This window comes from Apium graveolens, chromosome 8 (assembly GCF_009905375.1).
Source record: "Apium graveolens cultivar Ventura chromosome 8, ASM990537v1, whole genome shotgun sequence".
Taxonomy (NCBI): domain Eukaryota; kingdom Viridiplantae; phylum Streptophyta; class Magnoliopsida; order Apiales; family Apiaceae; genus Apium; species Apium graveolens.
The window spans coordinates 27,429,309-27,452,027 of NC_133654.1; the positions used below are offsets into that span (position 1 = coordinate 27,429,309).

The following is a 22,719-nucleotide window of genomic DNA, read 5'->3' on the forward strand; positions in this document are numbered from 1 at the left end:
TCAAGGCTCGGCCTTGGTGCTTACTCTAAGCAATCAGTATTGATGAAGTGAGTGAATGATAACCAATAATTTGTGTGGACAATATGTTGTCTGTGTTTCTTTTTCCGGTTGTACCTTAAATGTTTATAAATTGTAAAAGTTGTCTCTTTTGCTTTATTCAGTGCCTTTGGGGAAGTGGAGAATATGTCATATGTGTTGCTAATTTGAGTGGAAATTACAAGTGCTTGGGAGCCAATAAGAGGGAGCCTTTTTTAGGTTTCTGATCCTAATTGTTGCGTCAATATTCACATAACACTATTTGCTCTGGGTATCTATGTGAAGCTGTTGGATTCATAAATGGTGGTACAGTTTTAAGTTAGTGGAATTTAGAATGTCATTATTCCACCTTTGTTTTTGTGGATGCAACATTGAGATTATATAAATGTGTTGCAATTTTTTATTTGTCCAAGTCTTGTCATAATAATAAAATAAGTTTTTTGTGTACCTAAAAATAGAGGAATGATTATGAGTTTTTTTTTTGTGCATTTATAAAGAGACGGATGATTTTTAGAAAGATCACTATTAGAAAGTAATATTTATAAACCGAGAGTAAAATAAAATTATAAACAGGTAAAATCTAAGTAAGGGTATAATAGATCCAAGAAGTGCTATGATAATGCATATATTATGCTAATTCTGAGAGATGCTGTTATTTGACATGGAACTGATCTGACATGCGATAATGCATAGTGCTATCTGACAACGGCGATCTCTTATAAATTATAATATTCAGCAGTGGTGATGGCTGATAATGAATGATGTTGTTTGCTGCCACTCTTTAGCTTTTGTACACTATTATATTCTTCTGTATGTTGCATGCTCCTATCATTTTATGTTAGTATAGGGATTCAACAATTAGTTGTTGCTGCATAAGACGTCAGCCATTATGTAGGATCATATTAGAGCAGGGGTGGAATAAGGGGGCGGACATATAGCTGAAGTCCCGGCTAAGCTGAAAATTTTAGTAGGAATCTTTTTACAGAATCACGGTTTTTGGTTAAAAGTCAGTCAAAATATAATTGAAGCCCCCGACTAACTTCTAAAAACTTACGATAATTCATTTTAGCTCCTGTTGTTTTGTTATTCTGGTTACGCCACTATATTGGAGGACAAGGAAATCTTATAATCAAGGCTCTCTTGAGCACAGAACGGGTACATAGACAATGTTATCTCGTATTACTTGCCTGCAGACAGATGTCTTAACTTCTGCCTGGTGCAAGCTGAATTAAGGGCAAGTGTGGATTATGGTCATTTTTATTAAAATAACTCGGATGTATTTTTTTTTAATGTCTGAAGTCTGAAGTCTGATCATGTATTGCCTCAAAGTTTTAGCTTTGGGTTGAACTAGTTGTCGAAGACTTAAAGACAACTTGCGCTGTATCAGTAAACTATGCAAGGGGTAAGCATGTAACAGAATTCCTTCAAGTTGGAAATATCTCAGACTTTTTTACTGTGTCAGTTATGCAAATTACACAAATGTATAATAAATTATGGACGAAACAATCAAATTTTGCTTCAGAATTAATTGATCAAGGGTCCTGATTTTGTTTCAATTGTACATGATTCATCATGAGAAGATATACCACATATCAGGCTGTAATGCAGTGAATCTAATCTTACAGGATCAAAACAATTACAAGTAATTTATGGGATCCAGTTTTGGATGTTATGCAATCATTGGTTTTATCAATTTTGTTCCCCCGCCATATATCTATCATCGATAGAAACCAAGTTCCAGAAAATTCAGACCAATGAACAACCAGAGGATACTCAACATATACACCACCCCTCACTACCTTCATACTTCCATCACCTAAAGAAAATGCTATCAAGAGCATTCACAACACCTCGAAAGAGCTTTAGGTATGGCGAAACCAGCTGCAGATCAGCCTCGATCCATGAGTACGAGGACTGCATTGTTGGTTTCATGGATGATACACCACTGAATACATGCCATGATGTCCCTGGTGCAACCCGCTTGACCCTTAGAGAGGTGTTGAGGGGTTCAGTTGGAGTTGTTGGACAGAGCCGTCTAGGCATGATAGAGAAAGTAGTGCTGCTTGGGGGTCAAGTCTGCTCACTAAAGAGGTTCAGGGAAGTTAGTGTGAAGAGAATTGAGTTTGGGAGAAGGATTGAGCGGTTAGCAGAGGTTAGCAAGCAGTGTCGATATTTGGTGCCTGTCACTTCCTATCTTTATACAAGGAGAATCAAGTTCGTTGTTTCTCATTACTTTCCAATGGGAAGCCTTGCGGATTTACTTGCTGGCAAGTTTTTACATTCTTCTACTATTTGTAGGATTGTTCAGAGAGTATTTTTCCTAAAATCTTTTTACTCCTTTTTGAAGTTTTTTGCAGGGTTGGTTGAAATATATTAATCTTGAAATTGTGTCGTCTAATACAAGCAGACGATTCATTAGTGAGTTCCTTTTTCTGTTTACTTATATGATGTTGTATAAATCTTTAGGTGCCAGAGAATTAGGCCATACTGCCCTAGATTGGAAGCAACGCCTTAAGATAGTTTTTCACATGGCACGAGCCATTGCTTTCATACACGGACAATCTCCTTCCCAAGAGAAACACTTGATATTAAATGTTCATGGTAACATCAAGTCATCCAATGTCATGATCAGTTGTGATTTTGAAGCTAGCATTTCGGATTATGGCTTTGTCCAACTAGCTGAAAGAGTAAAAGTTTCTGGTACTTGGCAAGGAAAGCCTCCACCGGATACAGAACCGGGGTTATATAGTGAATCTTTCTCCCAGAAATGTGACATTTATAACTTCGGGATCATACTTTTGGACTTGCTAGCAGGGCCTAAAGCACCGGAGTCAATAAATGAGACCATAGAAAAGAAAGAAGAAATCAAGAACGGTGAATGCCAGTTTTTTGAGTTTTCAACAGAAGGGAAAGCTAGAAAGCAAGCTCTGAAGGTTCTGGATATTGCTCTGGCATGTACAAACCATTCTCCAGAGGCCAGGCCTTCAATGGAGCAAATATTGTTATATCTAGGAGACGTTATCAAGTAAAATTTTTATTAGCTTGATATTGTAACTTCATGTCTATTATTTGTACTATATGCGTGAGGAAATAATAAACGTGTACCCGTAATTCATTGTATCAAACGGTTGAGATAAAATAAACTGTGTGTGGTATAAATTTTATGGTTCTAATCTTGGTCAAGTTCTGTTATTTGCAGATTGTTAAGGATATAAAACTATGCAGTGATTTATTAAAGTATGTTGACTCAAAATGAGAGAGATTTAAACTTGCATAGTATCAGAGTTTTATCATTCAACTGAGAAGCAGTAGAAGAATCGAAATTCATTAAGAGGGATGTCAAAATATACCAGTTTATACATATTTTAAGACAGATCAATTCTGTTAATTGAACTCTAGAACCCCGGTGCTGCTACAGCTCAGCCATTTCTTGCTTCTCAACGATCAATCATATACATGCTGCATGTGTAAGCTTTTGTGATTTTAAAATGCTGAGATCAAATCAATCAAGAAACAACTGTGATTCTGGGAATCAAACGAAATGATACTTGTGTCCAGAGTAGGTTTATTGTCCGTAAAAAAATAAACTACAAGTCCTTTCCCCCCCCCCTGTTCAATTATTTGGATTTTGATAATTGGTATGAATATTATTATTAAAGTACAGTTGTTGTTTGTGATTACCAAGAATAATAAGTTAACATTGCCCAATAGATTAATATTTCAAATTTTTAATAACAATCCATCACATCTGTTCTTTGTAATATCCAACAACTAAAGTATAAGTAGATTTTTTTAATTAACTGATGCGTGTTTATTTAAATACTGTTATTTATATTACACTTGCATTAAGTTTGATAGTAACATATATACCTGTGTTTTTGTCTTATGAAGGTTTTAGAAATCTAACTTAAAAGTCACCCCATAGTGAATGTAGGAAATTTTGAGGACTTGCTCATAACTGACTACTTTATTTGTTTTCTCTTGTAACAAAAATTAAGGGTCTGATTTCTTGTTAGGTGTGTGTGTAACTACACATGCTGTGGAGTGGATGAATCAAGGGGATTAAATGTATGAAACTTTATTATTTGAAAAATACTCAACTTTAAACTAGATAAAAAACTAACATCAATGGACATACATTCCTAAAGTGTTTTTATTCCATTGTTGCTAAAAAAATGCTTAAACTATCCAGTGTAGCAAGCAGTTGCAGCAAAACTCGTGATTCCCATAGTCTGAAATGTTTTTGAATCTGTCATCTTCTCACACGATGAGTCTGCAGATTTTTTATATTACTTGTTGTAGGATTAATGCCAGAGTCAGTAGCATGAAGTGAAGGCTTTGACAATTGGCGTTGTTTAACCACTTTATTTATATCTTGATACACATATCTGGAATTAGTAAATGTAGCACTGTGTTCAGTGAGCAACTCGGTGTTGATCTAAGTCATGGAGGTTTTGGTGAAGGCATTCACTGAAGACCACAAAATATTCAATTTCATTATCCAGATTTTCTTTTTAATGTTTTACAGTTAACTGTTTAAAGAGTTCTGGCTATTTTTGCCTACTGAAATCAAGCATGCAAACAAACTCTAAGTTAACCCCTTACAACAAAACCAGTAACGTTAAGGAATCTCACATTAGTATACGATTAAATGCTCAATTACAGGAACTTTAGTTTAGTAAAGCACTTAAAAATAATAATAAACCAAGTTATTAAGGAATGTCATTACATATCCAAGACAATGTTTTGACAATGGTGGCACTTGGAGAGCCACCTAGTAAGAAATGTCTGACATAACTAGATATACTTTGATTCTTTACATCCATGCTGCAACTTCAAATACTTCAAGTAATAGGATGGACTCCTAAAATTTACAAGAAAGTGTGAAATTTCAGATAGTGCCTGTAAAGAAATTGTTCAACACAATGTAGCATATGTTAATTTAGGAATGACATCAACATGACAAAATTGCAAACATGTTTAGTACATCACTTGTAAAGAAGTATCAATTTAATATAATGCTACCTTAATGATCAACAGGTCCATGACTTTATTTATGAACTGATTGTGATACCGTTTTGTAAACATCGTTGTGTTCAAGTTAAAATTAGGAAATAATAGAAGAGAACATAAGAGAAATATTATGCTCCTGAATTTTTTGAGAAGAGAAGAGAAAAAATGGAGAGAAAATTTTGAAACCCAAAAATTTCTTTCCAAAAATGTAATGATTGCGGAAGAAGTTCTCTGTTATAACCACTTTCCTGCCGACCCAGTCTTCGTCCAAATAAATTGACTTCGGTCTGCAAAGAGAAAAATGTTTATCCCCCGATTTAACTTCGGTGTGAGAATAAGTAAACTAATTTTTGTTCCACGTCCCTCCTGAGTGTGTGTTGATGAATTATAACCTGGATGTTAACGTTACGTCCCCGGAGTTATCGATCAGTTCCACTAAAGGAGGGACGTGGACGTTGTGGCTGACAGACCATGTCTTCGTCTAGATTGGGTCGATCCATCTTCGCTTCAACAGAATAAACACACTTCGGCCCATAAACAATTCCAATCTTCATCGACCCAGGCTAATTTAATGGGTTTAAAGAGATGGGCTTCCAACATGTTCCTGGGTTTCGGGAAGGGGGTGCCTGTGTGAAATCCAATCCTTTCAGCCCCACGACCAATTATCAGGAGAACCCTAGTCTTCGGGATTCCCAAGAATCTTTGGACAGTGTAGGATTCGCGACCACCTTAATGATGACAGTTGTCCCACCTCGAGCCACTGTTGAATCTCAAACATTTATAATCTCAACCGTTGATTTTAAATCCAATGTTTCCTAAACGAAGCGGCTTAAACGTCGCACCCCTGGACAGTATATATACTCCTCCCCTCTTTCATTTCATTTTTCATCTCCCTCTCATCTCAACTCCATATTTTCAGAGCAAAAAGAACTCCAACAACACAGGCAATTCCAAGTCTAAGTTTCCACAACCACTGTATCCAGTTTTGAGCACTTTAAATACAAGTAAGTGAATCTTTTATTTTAGAGTTTCGTCTTTTGATTTCTCCTGTATGCATGTTGAGTTTTATGGGTTTTACCCGCTAAACTGTGTCTCTAGGGGGTTTAGCCTTTGATTGATGTTTCTGGGTATTCTAGGCTAGGATTAAGGAGAAGTTTTTACATTATCCTTGGCATCTTTCTTCCTTTTTCCTCTCTTATTTCTTTTGTTTTGGTCTAGAGGGACTTAGGGCATGCGGGACTGTTGCGTGGTTTGAACATGCCTCAGTATATTCAAGCCTTGGAACAGTCTTCGAGAGTCGTTCCCCGGACTTCCTTTCACCCTTCTATGGACTTGTCGGGATTTAAAGATGGCATGCAGACGTGTTGTGGGTCTTGACGTTCTTCGGACTGTCCAAGCCCTGGAATATGCTTCGGGAACCGATCCCCGAAGTCCATGTGAATGAACCTTTCGTCTTCTTCTTCGGACCGATCCTGGCCTGTTGTACTCGGTCTTCCTCTTTTAGTCTTTTAGTCTTCTTCGGACTGATCCTTCATCCAAGTACACGGCTAACCTTTCCTCATTTTCGGATGCAGGATTATGGATCGGTCCCACGCAGAAGGGCCTTCGGTACCAAGTGGTCCGACCCATTTTAACGATATCGCTTCTTTCCCAGCTGCTAACAAACCCACGCAGCTGAGGACTTTGGACATAGAAGCTTCTATGAAAAGTATCAAATTCTAGGGGGGGCTTGCCATCTCTATCAATCCAAGGGTTCAGATCGAATTTTCAATAACCCTCCCGTTCCTTCGAGTTGTGGGGACTATGCCATCGGGATTTTTGAAACTGCCTTTAAATGAGGATTCTGTGTATCTCTCATAAAACTAGTGAAGAGTCTGTTCAGGAAGATGAAGATTGCCTTCTCTCAGATGGATTCGAACAGATTTATCCACATCAACAGCTTCCAATGTCGATGCTTGGAGGCGAAGATTAAGCCTTCAATCGGTTGTTCGAGTTCCATTACGACTTCCGGAGGAACGGGAAAAGCCCAGGTTTCTATAGTATTGCCCGGAGAGCTGGCCGAGGGGACTGACGTTTCACCAATTCTAGCAACAAGAAAAGCCATACACAGTGGTGTTTTATTTCCGGAATTTACTTAGCAGAGTTTGGAGTTCGGCGTGAGGTCGAACCGACTCGGCTAAAGATGCCCACCCTCGAGCGTGAGGAGGCCATATATTACGGGAAGTTGGTGTCTTTGGATGTTCCCAAAGTGTCGTTAACTTGATAGTCGGGACAATGATTGGCTGTTCGCCCTATGGGTTAGTGGTATCACCTTTCTATCCTCCTCGCATGCTGTATTTATTTTCTTCTTATGTTATTTTATTTGTATAAATCAACTGCTTCTCATGACTTCGTCCAAATGAATTGACTTCGGCCTGCAAATAGAATAGTGCGAAGGATGATCACACCTGCAGTATGAGAATAAGTAAATTGAGTTCGGTATGGATAATTCGAAATATAAGATAGTAATGTGATCAGAGTGTGTGTTGATGAATTATCTTCATCGTGCATATAACATGGATGTTAACGTTACGCCCCAGAGTTATCAGTTAGTTCCAGTTAGTTCCACCAAAGGAGGGACGTGGACGTTGTGGATAACAGATCACGTCTTCGTCTAGATTGGGCCGGTCCATCTTCACTTCAACAGAACAGACACACTTCGGCTCATAAATGATTCTAATCTTTATCGGCTTAGGCTAACTTAATGGGCCTAAAGAGATGGGTTTCGAACACTCTCATATTGATATGTTAAACTTTTCTCTCATTTATAAAAAAATATGGGAATATTTTAAAGAATTTTTTTTTTGCTTATCTTTTTTTTTCTTTCTCTTGTCTTCCGTTGTCTTCTTCCGTAAAAAACTTGGAAGCACAAAGAGAATTGATCATAAAAATCTCCCCCCATTCGATCTATCTTGTCCAAAAAATCACATATTTCATGATTAAAAAATAATAGTTAAGTTTAATTGTTTAAGCTTAAATATCAATATATTTGTAAAATTTTAACATATTTAATCGGGAATTTACTAAAAATATCATTTTTTATAAAAATATTTACAAAAATACGGATGCAGATTGCATATGAGGTTGAAACGGTTGCATATGTAGTTGCATACGAGATTGATCCGTATTTTTGCAAATATTTTCTGTAACTTAAATATTTATGCAAAAATCCCTTTTTAATTTTCGGTTTAAGCAATATAAATTTTGATCAATATAAATAATCAAAACTATAATTAATTAAACTTTTCTTTCTGACATCATCTTTTCTCACTCCCGATTTATTTTTTCCATTATATATAGATACTATTAATAGAACATTCTGGCGCCAATAATTAGTAAAGAAAACAAGTTGGCGCGAAAATCAACATAGGGTGTGTTTGTTTATTAGCAGGAAGGAAAAACAAATTGGGGGTGTTGAGAATGGGGAAAACTCGTGCTTCCAAACGCAGGCGAAAGAATGAGGAGGAAAATGAAGAAAAACAGGCAGTAGAAGCAAAGAATACAAAACTTGACACAGAGAAAGTTGGTGCTGCTAAAAATAATAATAAGTCACCAGTTGTGGTGTTTGCTCATGGTGCTGGCGCTCCTTCTACTTCTGATTGGATGATTAGGTACGTTTATTTGCAGTCAAATTAAGTGTTACAAATTATTTCATGTTCGGTTAGAGTCGTATCGATATTATGTTAGACTAAATCATGTATATAAATATAATCTAATATATATACATGCATCTCTCGGATCAAAACTATGAATATAAATTAATAGCAGAAGCATACTTGAATCAAAAGAGGCTATTGATGATTATGAGAGTGCGAAGAACTTGAACATTTGAGAAATTTGATCTTCACTATTTTCTTCTATACGTGATGTATGCTATTTTTTGAATGTTATTGGAAAAGGTTCTGTTCTATCATAACAGTTAATTAATCCTATTGGGCTAAACCCATAACCAGCGTTCCAGAAATCGCTAGGCGTGCCAGGGCGGAGAGGGTACCTTCGAGAGATTAATCGGCAAGTCGGAGATTAATCGGACCGATTAATCGGAACATTAATCGGAAGAATATAAATATTATTTTTAATTTTTATAATTATATAATGATCAATATGTCAAATATTTGTTTGAAAAAAGAAATTAGAATGATATTAAACAATATCTACACATTTGAAAGGCGTTATGTACTAATTATTGAGTTTACAATATTAACTATATTTTAATTCACACTTTTAAATTAATTATAATATGTTAATTTTATATTTTAAGTGAGAAAGTAAATATATTTGATTACTTGTTACTTATTACCAATACTTTATATTAGAAATTGACATGATATTGTGTGAAATTATGAAATTAATGAATTAAATTATTAAAAGGTAAAAAAAATATTTTTTTTAATTATTTTCCGCCTAGACCGCCTAGGACCGATTTTTGACCGCCTAGCCCGCCTAATCCCGATTTTGACCCGATTTTTTGAAAAAACGTCTAAATCACCGCCTAGGTCCGAGTCGGGGCGTTTTACCACCGCCTAGCGCCTAGGCGGCCGCCTAGACCGATTTTTAGAACACTGCCCATAACCATCCATCAAAGTTATGGGCTTGGATACATAGGCCATTATATATATTCAAATATGTATATATATATATTGGATGTATTAATTAAATATATATTAAGTGCTATTTATATATGTAATTATTAATTAGGCTCAAGTCTTATTTTATTTTAGATGATTAATAATAATACCTGATGAGCCACAAATAATGATGAATTGAATCCCGTCGAATTCAACATATTACACATTAATGTTAAGAGAATACTCAATTTGTCGTAATGCTCCTAAGTACTCACGTAAGTCATGTGAGATACAAAAGATTTTTAATGTGAATGCCGGGAGGGTACTTGAATAAGTTATACAGCTTTGTCATTAAAATATAATATGTACTCGTATAAATCTCTTGAGTACGTATTTAGAGGCATTTTTTTCAAAATATTATATAAAAATACATTAAATTTTAATTTAAAAGGAATTTAATCTTGTTGGTGATGCACAAGTTTCACATGCAAAATGGTGTTGTGCTTTGTGCAATTACCTTGTGATGTGGTACATTTGGACAAATTTGTTTTAAAATAATGGTATATTTGTCCATTTTTAAATGAATTTTCTTAGACTTCAGTCTTCACTTTTTCATGATAAATGTACAACAATTGTTATCTCTTCTAATGAGTGATAAGATGCTATCTGAACAATGTCATTATCTGTGTAATAATTTAACAATATTTGCAGAAAATGTTCATCTCTTTATTCGATTCCTAGAGAACTTACGCTTCATTGTTAAATGCAGATGGAAGGAGTTATTGGCAAAGGCATTGGGTGCTGTTGAAGTAATAACTTTTGATTATCCACGTGAGTGGTCTTCAAACATTGCATTCCTACTCCACATTCCTTGATTTTTGTTTTAGGATGTTCGAACTTTTTTAAAAGATCTTCGAAAATATTCTAGCAGTGACATCTGTCCATGATGATTTTGTCCGAAATGTTACATGCTACTGTTCTAGTTTTGTAAAAATTTATCAATATGATTTTTTAATAGATTTATCTGGCGGAAAGAAAAGGGCCCCTCCTAAGGCTGAAAAACTGGTGGCCTTTCATTCTGATATTATCAAAAAGGCTGTCGTGAAGTACCCAGAGCATCCGCTGGTTTTGGTTGGGAAATCTATGGGCTCAAGGTAGTACTTAATGAGACCGATCCTTCTTTTCTCAATGATTTTTAGTATTATGAATGCTCTGTAATCTCTTTTCTTATTGATTGAGATTATTTTTTGGGAAATTTAGTTTTATCAATTGTCACTGGTGCCGGAACTTATCAGTTGTTATCATTCTGTACTTGAATTTTTCTTGGTATAATAGGAAGAGGAGTTTGTTGCTCCAAATGTGTTATTTGTATATGTATTGACCAAGGAAGGTATCAAAACTGAAACTATGCGTAAATTGGAGAATGAATGATGATGTACCCGAATATTTAACAAATATACGAGAATAATATTTAAGGAAGTCTTTCTTTATTCAATTGACCAACCCTTACAAATGAGCTAGTGGCTCTATATTTATAGGAAGTCCCAATGGGGCTTTCTCTTTACAAATGGGCCTATTGGGCTTTTATCTAAAATCTATCTAGTTTTACAATTATGTCCTTTTGGGCCTTCTCTTTGGGTCCATGGTCCAACAAATGACAATGGATACTGTATTTCTGTTATGGAGTATATGCAGTTCTAAACAGTATGAAAACAGGGGCAGGGGCGGGGGCGGGGGGTGGTATAATTACTATTCAAACTTGTATTCGATTTATACAGAAGGTGTTATTTCTTGTAGGGTTAGCTGCATGGTTGCTGGAAGTGAAGACATTCATGCTTCAGCAGTAGTTTGCCTGGGCTATCCGCTGAAGGTTTGACATAATACATTAAAATTACAGAACATTTTTATTATATGTAGTTGTGGTCACCTCTCCTTCATCTCTATATGTATGCATATGTAGAAGTTAAATGTTACCTTGCCAGTATCTTCCGCAATCATAATGATATGCAGCAATTAGATCAGATTTGCTTGGAACAGGAAAAAAAACTGTCATGAAAACTGATTGCAGTTTCCCGCATCTAGCATTTTATTTATTTTTAAGTTTTAGGACCCCTATTTAAACAAGTTTAATCTTCATAATTTAACGGATTAGAATATTATGAATCGATGGAAATTTATTGAATATGAGAATATATTTGTCACCCGATTCTCTGCAGAGAAGAGTATATCTCTAGTTCAAATCCTTTTTATAACCCTGTCGTGCATCAATATTCACATGTAATTGATGATCAATATTTGCATATTTTAATGCATTTGTCCTGGCAGAATGCCAGAGTAAATAACGATGACATGTTTTACTTCAAGATTAAGCTCCTATTGCAGGGCATGAAGGGAGCAATTCGAGATGATACACTCTTGCAACTTAAGGTTCCTACTATGTTTGTACAGGTAAAAGACCTATATATACTGTTACAGATTGACACATGCGAAAGAAAGGGTGATGGCACTACATCTCATCAAACATTTGTATTCACTGTTAACAAGATTATTGCAGTGATAATATACTTGAAGCGGTTGATTGCCGCTGTTGAGATTTTAAATTCTCTTTATGAATAGTCTGCATGTTAGTTCTCTACTCGGTATTCTGTAGCCTAGATATTTGAACTTATGTAAATTAGTTTGCAAAAAAGAAAGATATCATGTAGAAAATTTGTTTTTGGTACTTCTGAATCTTCCGTTATACTTTTCTATTTACTGATAATTTTCCATACTAGGGTAGCAAAGATGCACTTTGTCCACTAGACAAGCTCAAGGTTGTTAGGGAGAAGATGACTTCTGTCAGTGAGTTGTATGTGATAGAAGGTGGTGACCATTCATTCAAGATTGGGAAGAAACATCTGCAGTTAGAGGAGTCTTCTCAAGAAGAAGCTGACGAGTGTGCTGCTAATGCCATTTCAAACTTCATTTCCAGGCTCATGGAAGGAAGGTGACAACCTCTTTGTTTAAGTTGCTCAGAATGTTTTGTGCATGCAACTTATAGTTTTGTCTTCAACTGAGCATCCTTTTGGGAGAAGTTAATCGCCAAAATGGTAACAGCAGAATAGCGGATACTGTTGCTACTCTTTTGTATAATCTGTTAATGTCTTGTCATTTTTCTTGAAAAGATTTCTTGAAGTTAATCAGTACTGTTGTTCCAGGACTAGAATTTCCGTGATGCTCGCTGGTTTATGAATTGATGATGGTGTTCGAGTTATGTCATCATTTAATATCCATCTTCTTTCTATAATTGCTTGCTGAGCTAGGATTTATTGACCTTGTATCAACGAGGTTCTAATCAAGAGTTTGCGCGAGAGTGTAAATCAACTATGCCCTGGCAAATGGCGTGTAGATTCATAGTCTTTACATGGCAGCAGTGCTCGGATATATTGTCACAAACAAATACAAAATATATTAGGTGCAGGAATAAAGTAAGAACAAAAAATAGTGCTAATAAATAAGATGGGCAATATTAGTAGGAAGTAGGATCACAGCCAGTCCATCTGGAATCTGAAAGTAGGAATGAGTCATAAGAGAATGATAACGCCACTTGTGAACGAAACCCACGATTCATTTCTCCTGGCAAAGAAACAACGACGACGTTTAACTCTACACTTGCTAGTTGAAGCTTCTGTGGTCTAATTTTACCAACCCATTCTATAGAATTCGATGTGACTTTATTGCATGCTTTTTCTTTTAAGTGTATCAATGAATGTCGAAATGATTGTTGATTTTTTTTTCTGGGAATATTGAATTGGTCAGCAATTTTGTCATCTCACACTCAAAGACCCGGTATAACTTCATTTTTGTGAACAGAAACATGACTTTCAAGTGCAGTATGCATATATGATTAGTGTAACCAGTTTTTAACATAATTTATTTTCTAAATGAATTAGTAGGGCATCAAAGCTAAAACAGGATCATCAATTTTTCCCATTTAGCCCAAATTCTAGCACGGATCATACCATTGCAGTCTTATTAGTAGGTGTGGTCATGGGCAGCGTTAACCGGATTAAAATTATTTTTACAACCGATCAATAAAATCAGTTTAAACATTTTTAATACAACTCGTAAAAATAGATTGATATTGATTTCACAAGTATGGAACAAAAATGAAAAATATTGAACCTTGATGCTTGAAAATGTGAAGCTGGTTTGGAAGAAGAGGACGGTGATTAGTACATTTACATGCAAGATGAACGTGATTATGAAATTCGTCCAACATAATGAGGCTACTTAAAGTTGAATTACTTGTGTTAAAACGTAAGGAGCAAATAATGTAAATAATGAACAACCCCTATTAATAAATTACAACAAAGCCTACTTGTAAAAGGGGCATGGTTAAACATTTGTTAGATTTGAATTGGTCAGCAGGGTCCTGTTTTGCTATCTCATCAAAGCCACTCGTACAATCAAAGACTAGTTTAACAAAAAAACTCGGTTTCTCAGTCAACCTTCAACACTCTTGCTACCAAAATTCTCAGTCAAAGCTAAATTGCCATCTCTTTATATACCCTCTAATTCTGCACTCTTTTTGCTTCATCACAATCTTCACTCATAGCCCAACTCAACAACTTGTTTTATGATACAGTTGTGAAAAGTGAACTCATTTGAGCTTTAGAATTTGTTGATAAAATGGAAAATGCTAGCAACTGGGAGAAGAGCACTATTGCCAATGAGCTCATTCAAGGAATGGAAGTAGCTAGGCAGCTTAAGTTTCATTTGAGTTCATCAACTTCATCTCCAGAAACTCAACAAAGGTTGCTCCAGAGGATACTCTCTTCATATGACAATGCTTTGTTGCTTCTTAACTGGAATGAGTCATCAGCAGTGCAGCCTCAGGCTGTGCCAGCAACAGTGAGTGTGCCACATTCTCCGGTTTCGGCTGATGGGAGTCCCGGGGGATCTAAGGATCACTACCAAGATGTTTCCAAGAAGAGGTGATTGTTATTTACTATAATTCATCATGGTCTTTTTATGCAACTTGTGAGTGATGTTTTTCGAGATTTGATTTAAGGATTTGTCTCAAGTACTTGTTATTTCTTTTTGATATATTGCAGAAAGGCATTGCCTACATGGAGAGATCAAGTGAGGATTTATTCTGAGAATGGGGTGGAAAGTTCTGCTGATGATGGATATAGTTGGAGGAAGTACGGACAAAAGGACATTTTGGGTGCTACCTATCCAAGGTAAGAATTAGATTTAATTATCCTATGACACTTGACAATCATGACATACTTCCCAAAATGTTGATGGTATCTTTTTGCGGAAATATTAGCAAAAAAAAATATAAAGTGGAATGTCGAATGTTGATGTGGTCGTGAGCCACGTAACATTTATTTAAATATTTACCAAATGGTGTATCGTCTAATAATCATTTAATACACGATTTGCTAAATATTATGAGACCAAATAATACGTCTTCATGAAGATATTGATATTGTAAAACTTATGGCAATTTGTTTATTTATTGCAGAAGCTACTACAGATGCACATACCGGAACACACAGTCGTGTTATGCCACAAAGCAAGTTCAGAGGTCAGACAATGATCCCGCAGTATTTGAAATCAATTACAAAGGAAAGCATACTTGCCTCCAGGCTACCAACTCTGTTCCACCAGCAACACCGGAAAATCAAGAACTAAAGCATGATAACCATCATTATCATCTGCATCAACAACCACCAAGTGATGTGCTGCTTAACTTCAAATCAAATCTAAGAGTAGAAACAGAAGACTTTGAGAAAAAGGAAGCCTCCAGTTCCTTTTCTTTTCCTTATGGGATCAAAAACTTGACAAATGATGGCCAGCCCTCTTCATTTTCTCAACTTGTTAATGAGAATCTCATGGGGAATTTCTCTCCATCATTTATTTCTCCGGCCACATCTGGATCAAGCTATTTCTCAGTTTCACCTTATCAGATGAACAGCTTTGGACAGTTTCCAGATACTGATCATAACGAGATAATATCAGCCAACACATCAACTACCAACTCTCCAATACTGGACTTGGACTTCCATATTGATCACGTTGATCTTGATCCGAATTTCCCATTTGATACACCAGGATTTTTCTAGTAATTCCACTTAAAAAACTTAAAGAGGTAGTTAAGAGAACCCTTAAAGTTGCATAGAGTGCAAGCTTGTAAATTAGCATAAATTTCAATATGGTAGCCAGGGTTTAGGGAGTTATATAGTAGTAGTTTTGATAACTTAGACAATCAAAAGGCATATCTAAATAAGGATGTCTTCATAATAATGTCAAATTTGTAACATCACTTCAAACCAGCTAGTAAAGATTTCTTTCTCCAGACCAAATTGCAAAATGCAGGATTCACGCCTGCACACACAACTCTTAAAGACAATATTTCATATACTGCATAGCGAAAATCAACAACAATCCATAGAGTATTATTCTCCAAGTAGACAGACGCGAGAGGCAAGCAATAAACAGAAACCAAAAAGAGCAAGTTCTGAAGAAATTTGGATTAGGTGATGCAAATAATGCAAAAGAAGATACCGATTTAAGGTTAGAGAGAAACTGCAAAAGAGCTGAGAATCTATGCTCTGTGAATCTTTACTGGGTTACCATGGCTTAACCAGCAATGGTCGTCACATACAATCAAGCAACAAAATACCTCATGGGTTCTTCGAAACACCAGGAACACAACTTATTATACTGATCAAGCTAAGTCCATTTCTTGGTTACACTGAAATTAAAAACTCTCAATTCCCTTCGAGTTAACTTTAAAAACTGTTTCTTGAATATGTGTGCCTGCACGAACTAGCAAGGGCAATATAATTGCTTTTCAATTCAATTTGTGAAGAACTTAGAGGCCTTTGAACAATCTATGATGTAAAAAAATACAAAATGTTATTAAAATGATGATTCTGTACCAAAGGTTCCTTCTCTCAGTTGTAACTTGTAAGCAATATATATTCTTTTAAGATGGATCAAAAGAAAATACAAATAACAAGGCACAGATGTAGCCATTACAAATTTCAGTTTCTTTTACAACCACCCCTTCCACCAAAAAAATGTTACAAATTATCAGCATTTTTACAATGTTTGCTCTGAAATTAATAGAAGTTAACAATTACGCCAAGTGGTGGGCTGAATGGCGGCCTGCTCATGCCAAACTCCATTTAGGTTGGACTGCCACAACCTAACCTTTCCATCATCCCCTGTAGTTGCTAGTGTCATTCCACTCATATCCCACTCCATCTGCCATGCCTGAAGAAAATAGGTCAACCGATGACAATTAGTGCTTAATTACCCTGGCCAAAACAAATGTACAGTAATTCTCCTCCAAAAAAAAACTGTAAGGGGGGAAAAGTTGCCTTCAAAATTAGAATAATTGCAACTTAGTTGAACCAAAAAGAATGTTAGCATTATATTATTTTTAAAAACAACCAGCCATACTACTGCTCACTCTTTCCAATGACAAAAACCTGTATATCGATTAGTTATGTTTTTCCTGCAAAGCTGCAGCTTTATAACAATACTAGCAAGAAACAATATACATACCCCTCCTTCATGGCCAGACAACAGTGCTACTTTCTCCACTGAGAGCCTTCCGTCCTGGTCAGGGTTCAAGCCAACATGCCATATTGAGATACCCTTGTGGGTGGCAGTAGCTATCATCTCATACGGCCTGTTCAGAAATTAGTCAAGTTCAGTCTCAGATATAGATATGAAACAACTTGGAATGTCCGTTCTTCCGTTAAAGAACAAATTTTAGTAGCAGTGGCAACCCAAAATACTATGGGCTGATTGGGGGCAGGAAAGACCAGATATTATCATAATACTTGTGAATTGTAGTAATTGGTCCTACCTGCCAATATTTGGTGCCCATGAAACTGTGTAAACTTGATCACCCTTGTCATCAGACAGAGCTAATTCGGCAACTGGAAGCCATCTTTGATGATCAAGATCAAATTCCCAAACCTGGAAATTTTTATCATGAAGTTACAGTGTATCATTGCTCTAGGATCCGAGAGATGGCTAAAAGGCTTTGAAATTTCTTAGGTGTCCTATTTGACAGTTCAGAAAGCATGTAGTCCAAATTATACAAGGATGAAGAATGCATAAAAAATGTAAATAAAATATTTCACTGGAAACAAATAGAATGACATATTTGTTTTGATGAGCATCATTAAAAAATATACCCTCATATTACATTATCATCCATAAGTATATATTAACAAAAAAATAAAATCACATATAATTAGTTTAATAATTAATACTGAATAAAATAGATAGAAAACATATATCCTAAATTTACATCAACATCCAAATCATATAAAAACCAAAAGAAAATAAATAAAAGATAATAGGAGAATAAACTGGGATGGGAAAAAAACAAAAACTTCAATTATGTATAAAATTTTACATCCAACAACTAAAATTGCTTTAAATATTTTGTTAAACTAAACAAGATCTTTTAAAAAACATATACATATACATAAATGGAACCAGTACCAAAAGATATATAATACTTAGCCCGATGTATCAATTTACCTAGCTAATGATCTATAAGAAATTGTAGAAGCAAATGAATACTTTTAACTTGCTATATATCTTGTTCAGATACTTCAATCTCTGTCACTGCTGCGGTGCTGCCGTATATGGATACGGAATGTGATACAAGTGACTGAATCCGTGGAAGAGAATTCCATGGCAAATCTTTTCACACTGAATTTTAAATAAATCCTTCTGAGCTGTACTTGTTGAATATAAATCTTAATGACAAAAATATTTTGACCAATATAAAACCTATTTTTACTACTTTGAATTTATATGAGCATATCATGTATTTAAAGGTCACCAAGTTTATACTACAAATTTTTACAGACAACAATGGATCCACTGCCAACAGATAGATGGCGAAAAACCTAAACCTTGTTAATATTCATTACTCTCTACTCTTTTGCAATTTTTGTGCACTTAAAAGCAAAGCTGGTTTTAACACTTAACTGCCTAAAGCCAAATGAAAGACCTGCATCTGAAAAGTTTCCACAAATTATTTTTAAATACTATTAGTGACAAAGTTTTGTTACATACATATAATATTAAAAAACATATTACAATGACAAACATACCTTGGTGGAATTTAATAATGGAATGTCAGAATTGAATCCTATAGCAAAGCTTGACTGCTGGTCGCCTCTTTGTGGATTCCAAGAAATAGAAGCAGACAAGCTTACCACCTTCCCAAATTTAGTCACTGAATCAATAACATTTTGAAATTCAGCCTACACAAAAAAGGAAATGAAACCTATTACACTTGCCCTTGTGCAAAAAGCACCATCATATGAAGACACAAAGTGAAGATATAAGCACGAAGAATTACATATATTGTACATTAATTTGTAAGCTATTGCATGCCATAAGGATATAGTATTACAAGATAAACAGTTACTACATGTTAAAAGAATTAACAAAACAAATGATGCTGCCAAATGGGATGAGTGGTAACCAGAGTTGATTAAGTAAAAGGGTAGAGTTTTACACTTTTACGCTAACCAATAAAGGAAAAAAAGAGCAGTAATCCTTACTGTACAAACGGGTCAGTTGGTACACAATTAGAAAATAAAAGTTGAAAAAATCACCTGAAGTTGCCAATTCTTCAATTCCAACGGGTCTGGGAGCTCATACACTTTAACAAGGCCATCAGAGTATGCAGTTATCTAACACACAACTCAAAGAAAGAGTATATGTCAATTCAAAACCACGTTGAGGTATTAAACTTCCACCACTAGAAGGTGGTCAACTTAATCTTTTCCAAAATGATCAACTATATATCTACTAAACTACAGTATTAATTATGAACAGAAAATCGGACATTTAGGTCAGGTAAAAAATATAAAATTTAGTTTCAGATCCTATCTCTTAACCTTAATTAAAATTATCAGGCTGACAAGACATTCCAGATAGTAACGAAATTCCTGTGTGTCGCAGATCTTCGAAGCCAGAATTTGTAAATTACTGCTAAATAAGAAATAAATACAGTACTTTATTCTTTAAAGTAACTGTACAACAAATCCTAGGTAAAAAATTATATTGTCCCTAAAAGTCTTAAACAAAACCAACTCACCAGTTTCAAACTGTTGAGGAAGACTCCGAATTCGATGTCTAAAACTTGTACTCGATTTGAATTCTCATCAAATGACTTGCACAATACCCATTGTACATGTTCTGGATCTAGATGAAAGGAAATATGCAAAAGTAAATTTATAAACATTCAAACATTCTCTAAAAGAGAATGCACCATCGACATCCTAGTTTGTATAAATTAAGAAAACAATGCAAACAAAAGACTGTAACCACAATAATTGCTAGCTATTACAAAAATAGGAACACCGAGACCAAATGACTACACATAATAATAAATCCTCACAAGAATAAGCGACAAATGGTCTAATACATAAGCTCACTTTGTTTAGCAGGACCAAGTCGATGCGCCCCAGGACATACATAATACATTGACTCAAAAACTGTATAAATTGCAATTAAATCCAATTCTAGACCGGTAACGTCTACGAATCCCCGAGATTTAACAATGAAAATGAAAAAAAAACACCTCAGTATATCTATACCTTCTGCAACCTCTTCCCATATGGAGAAACCTCCATCCGAGAAAATGCACGCAACGGCATCGCCATATTCCGGAGGAACCCACATAACTTTTACAATGCCAGTGTCACGAACCTAATTAAAATTAACAATCAGTGTCAATATTCTATAAATGAGTATAGCAACTTAAAAGACACAAAAACTCACAATTAAATCCCTAAAAAATCTTAATAAATGCAACACATGACATGAATATCAAAAAACTAATTGCAGACTTATAATTAATAATCCAATAAGTATTCTAAAAACAAGAAAATCAAAATTATAAAACAACCCCTTTTCAAAAAAGCAAGTAAAATTAAAATACACAATACAAAACCCAACATTTAAAACTAATTGCATACTTTCTATTGTTAATAAATCAAGAAATGTTGCAAAAACAAGTAATAAACATTTTTAAGACAACCCCAGATCAAAACAGCAAGTATTAGAGCCAATAAACATAAAAAAGAGATTATACCTTTAATTTAGAAGTGAGAGTGAAGGAAGAAGAAGAGGGGTCAACAGAGTCGAAGATGGTCAAGGTGCCACTGAGTGAGCCCGTGGCTAATCTTTGGCTACAATAGTTCCAAGCAGAGCATGCTGTGCCTTTCTCCAGTGTTAGCAGTGTCTTCTCCATCTTGGTATATGTATGTATTTTGTGTGTGTCCAGCCTGATTTCAAACTCGATGTGAAAATGTATTCTGGTAATGGGTTTGGGGTTTTTTAAGGGTTTTGGATAGAAGCACATTGGGGGTAAAGTACGGTGGAACAGGTCTGCCAATTGATCGGGTTTGGATCGGATCGGCCTAAATCCATATCCATATCCATTTATTTTTTCGGATTCGGATTCGGATCAGATCGGCTCCGGATTTTTTTACAGGCCGATCCATATCCGGATCCGTTCGGATCACGGATTTCGGATCGAATATCCGCTCCATTTATGTATATTTTTTTTTAAGTTCAATTATTACAAAATCTTTTTAGAATTGACAATTTCGAAAAATATTAAAATACAAGTAGAATATAACGAAGTCCAAAGATAAATTACGAACTAAAATTCGCTTTTTGAAACAAACATACTATCGAGTTTTACAGTATTTTAACTCTAACAATGAAAAAATTGATATTGCAAAAGGAAAGTGTTATATAAATTGAGAGTTGGGTTATGCGACTCTAAAAGATAAAAAAACTAGAATTATAGAAATGGACTAGATTATAGAGATCGAACCGAACGAAATATAGATAGTGGGACTTGACTCGAGGATAACGAAACTTGACTTGGAAATAAAAGTGTTATATGAATTGAGACTTGAGTTATGTAGTTTTAAAAGGTAAAAGAACCAGGGTTATAGAAATGGACTAGACTATAGAGACTGAACCGAACAAAATATAGATAATGGAACTTTACTTGATGATAATACGTTTAAAATTAGAATTATTAAAAAATATTTTTATTACATTATATATATATAAACCGGATCGGGTTATTAACGGATCAGATCGACCTAAATCCATATCCGCTCCATTTATAATCAGATTTTTCTTATCGGATCGGATCTCGGTTCAGATTTTTAATAGGTCGATCCATATCCAGTAAAATGACCTCGGATCGGGTCGGATCGGATTTTCGCTCCATTGACAGGTGAGGTGAAAGCCTTTTCTACAATTACATTGTTTTTTTATAAAAAACTAAGATTAGTTCCGTTATATATTATAAATATTTTCTGAAAATTATTTTAAAATAGTTTACTTTGAATATATATTAATACAATATTTTTAAAACATAATAACCAGAATTGAATAAATTTAAAAATTAAAAAAAATAATAATATCCAAAATATAATAATAAATATTTTTGTAAATAAAATTAATTTTGAATAAGATAAAATTAGTGAAGGAAAGAGAATTAGTAAAATTACTAATTTCAGAATATAAAAATGAGGAAGAAAGGGAATAAGAAATGAGTAAGAGAAAGAATTAGCGGAGGTAATAAATGAAAAGAGGGAGAGAGAGATAAATTTTTTTGAATGAAACTAAATTAAATGAGGAGAGGATTGTTATTGAATGATGACATCATCAATTTAATGGGAGCTTAACACATATGATTTGATGATGTAAACTCTTAAATGAGAGGTTCACACATAAGTTACGATGATGTCAGTTGTACTTTATTTTAGTATAATGTATATTATTAACCCGATCCGATATTCTTAGCTGGTTTGGAGTTTTTAAAACGGGAAAATTAATTTTAATGTCCCTAAACTATAGCCATAATTGTTTCTAGGTGTCTGAATTATAAATGTAAATTTATAAGTATTTTGATTTTTGATTTTTTTCCTATCGTCGTTCTTCCGCATATTGACGAGGTTATTTTTTCATCACTCAAACATTCCTAAAAAATTGGAGAATC

At 34.8% G+C, this 22,719-nt stretch overlaps 4 protein-coding genes across 4 annotated transcripts; 3 read left to right on the forward strand and 1 right to left on the reverse strand.

Moving 5' to 3' along the window:
* The first annotated feature begins 1,830 nt into the window (after window positions 1–1,830).
* LOC141678972 (putative inactive receptor kinase At2g26730) lies at window positions 1,831–3,159 on the forward strand. Its single transcript, XM_074485443.1, has 2 exons — window positions 1,831–2,303; window positions 2,503–3,159. The coding sequence occupies exons 1-2, from the start codon at window positions 1,862–1,864 to the stop codon at window positions 3,063–3,065; spliced, it is 1,005 nt and encodes a 334-aa protein (XP_074341544.1). The 5' UTR covers window positions 1,831–1,861; the 3' UTR covers window positions 3,066–3,159.
* A 5,272-nt stretch (window positions 3,160–8,431) lies between these two features.
* Window positions 8,432–13,247, forward strand: LOC141678214 (uncharacterized). The gene is made up of 6 exons (XM_074484482.1): window positions 8,432–8,699; window positions 10,426–10,487; window positions 10,675–10,810; window positions 11,454–11,526; window positions 12,039–12,104; window positions 12,431–13,247. Exons 1-6 carry the CDS (start codon window positions 8,509–8,511, stop codon window positions 12,644–12,646), a joined length of 744 nt encoding a protein of 247 aa, XP_074340583.1. The 5' UTR covers window positions 8,432–8,508; the 3' UTR covers window positions 12,647–13,247.
* Window positions 13,248–14,221: 974 nt separating this feature from the next.
* On the forward strand, window positions 14,222–16,002 carry LOC141677465 (putative WRKY transcription factor 53). Its single transcript, XM_074483411.1, has 3 exons — window positions 14,222–14,632; window positions 14,753–14,881; window positions 15,169–16,002. Exons 1-3 carry the CDS (start codon window positions 14,328–14,330, stop codon window positions 15,767–15,769), a joined length of 1,035 nt encoding a protein of 344 aa, XP_074339512.1. The 5' UTR covers window positions 14,222–14,327; the 3' UTR covers window positions 15,770–16,002.
* A 546-nt stretch (window positions 16,003–16,548) lies between these two features.
* Window positions 16,549–21,093, reverse strand: LOC141677464 (protein SEH1). The gene is made up of 8 exons (XM_074483410.1): window positions 20,788–21,093; window positions 20,291–20,402; window positions 19,789–19,895; window positions 19,304–19,381; window positions 18,794–18,946; window positions 17,527–17,639; window positions 17,220–17,346; window positions 16,549–16,925 (listed from the first exon to the last, which is right to left on the reverse strand). The coding sequence occupies exons 1-8, from the start codon at window positions 21,055–21,057 to the stop codon at window positions 16,782–16,784; spliced, it is 1,104 nt and encodes a 367-aa protein (XP_074339511.1). The 5' UTR covers window positions 21,058–21,093; the 3' UTR covers window positions 16,549–16,781.
* Window positions 21,094–22,719: the final 1,626 nt, after the last annotated feature.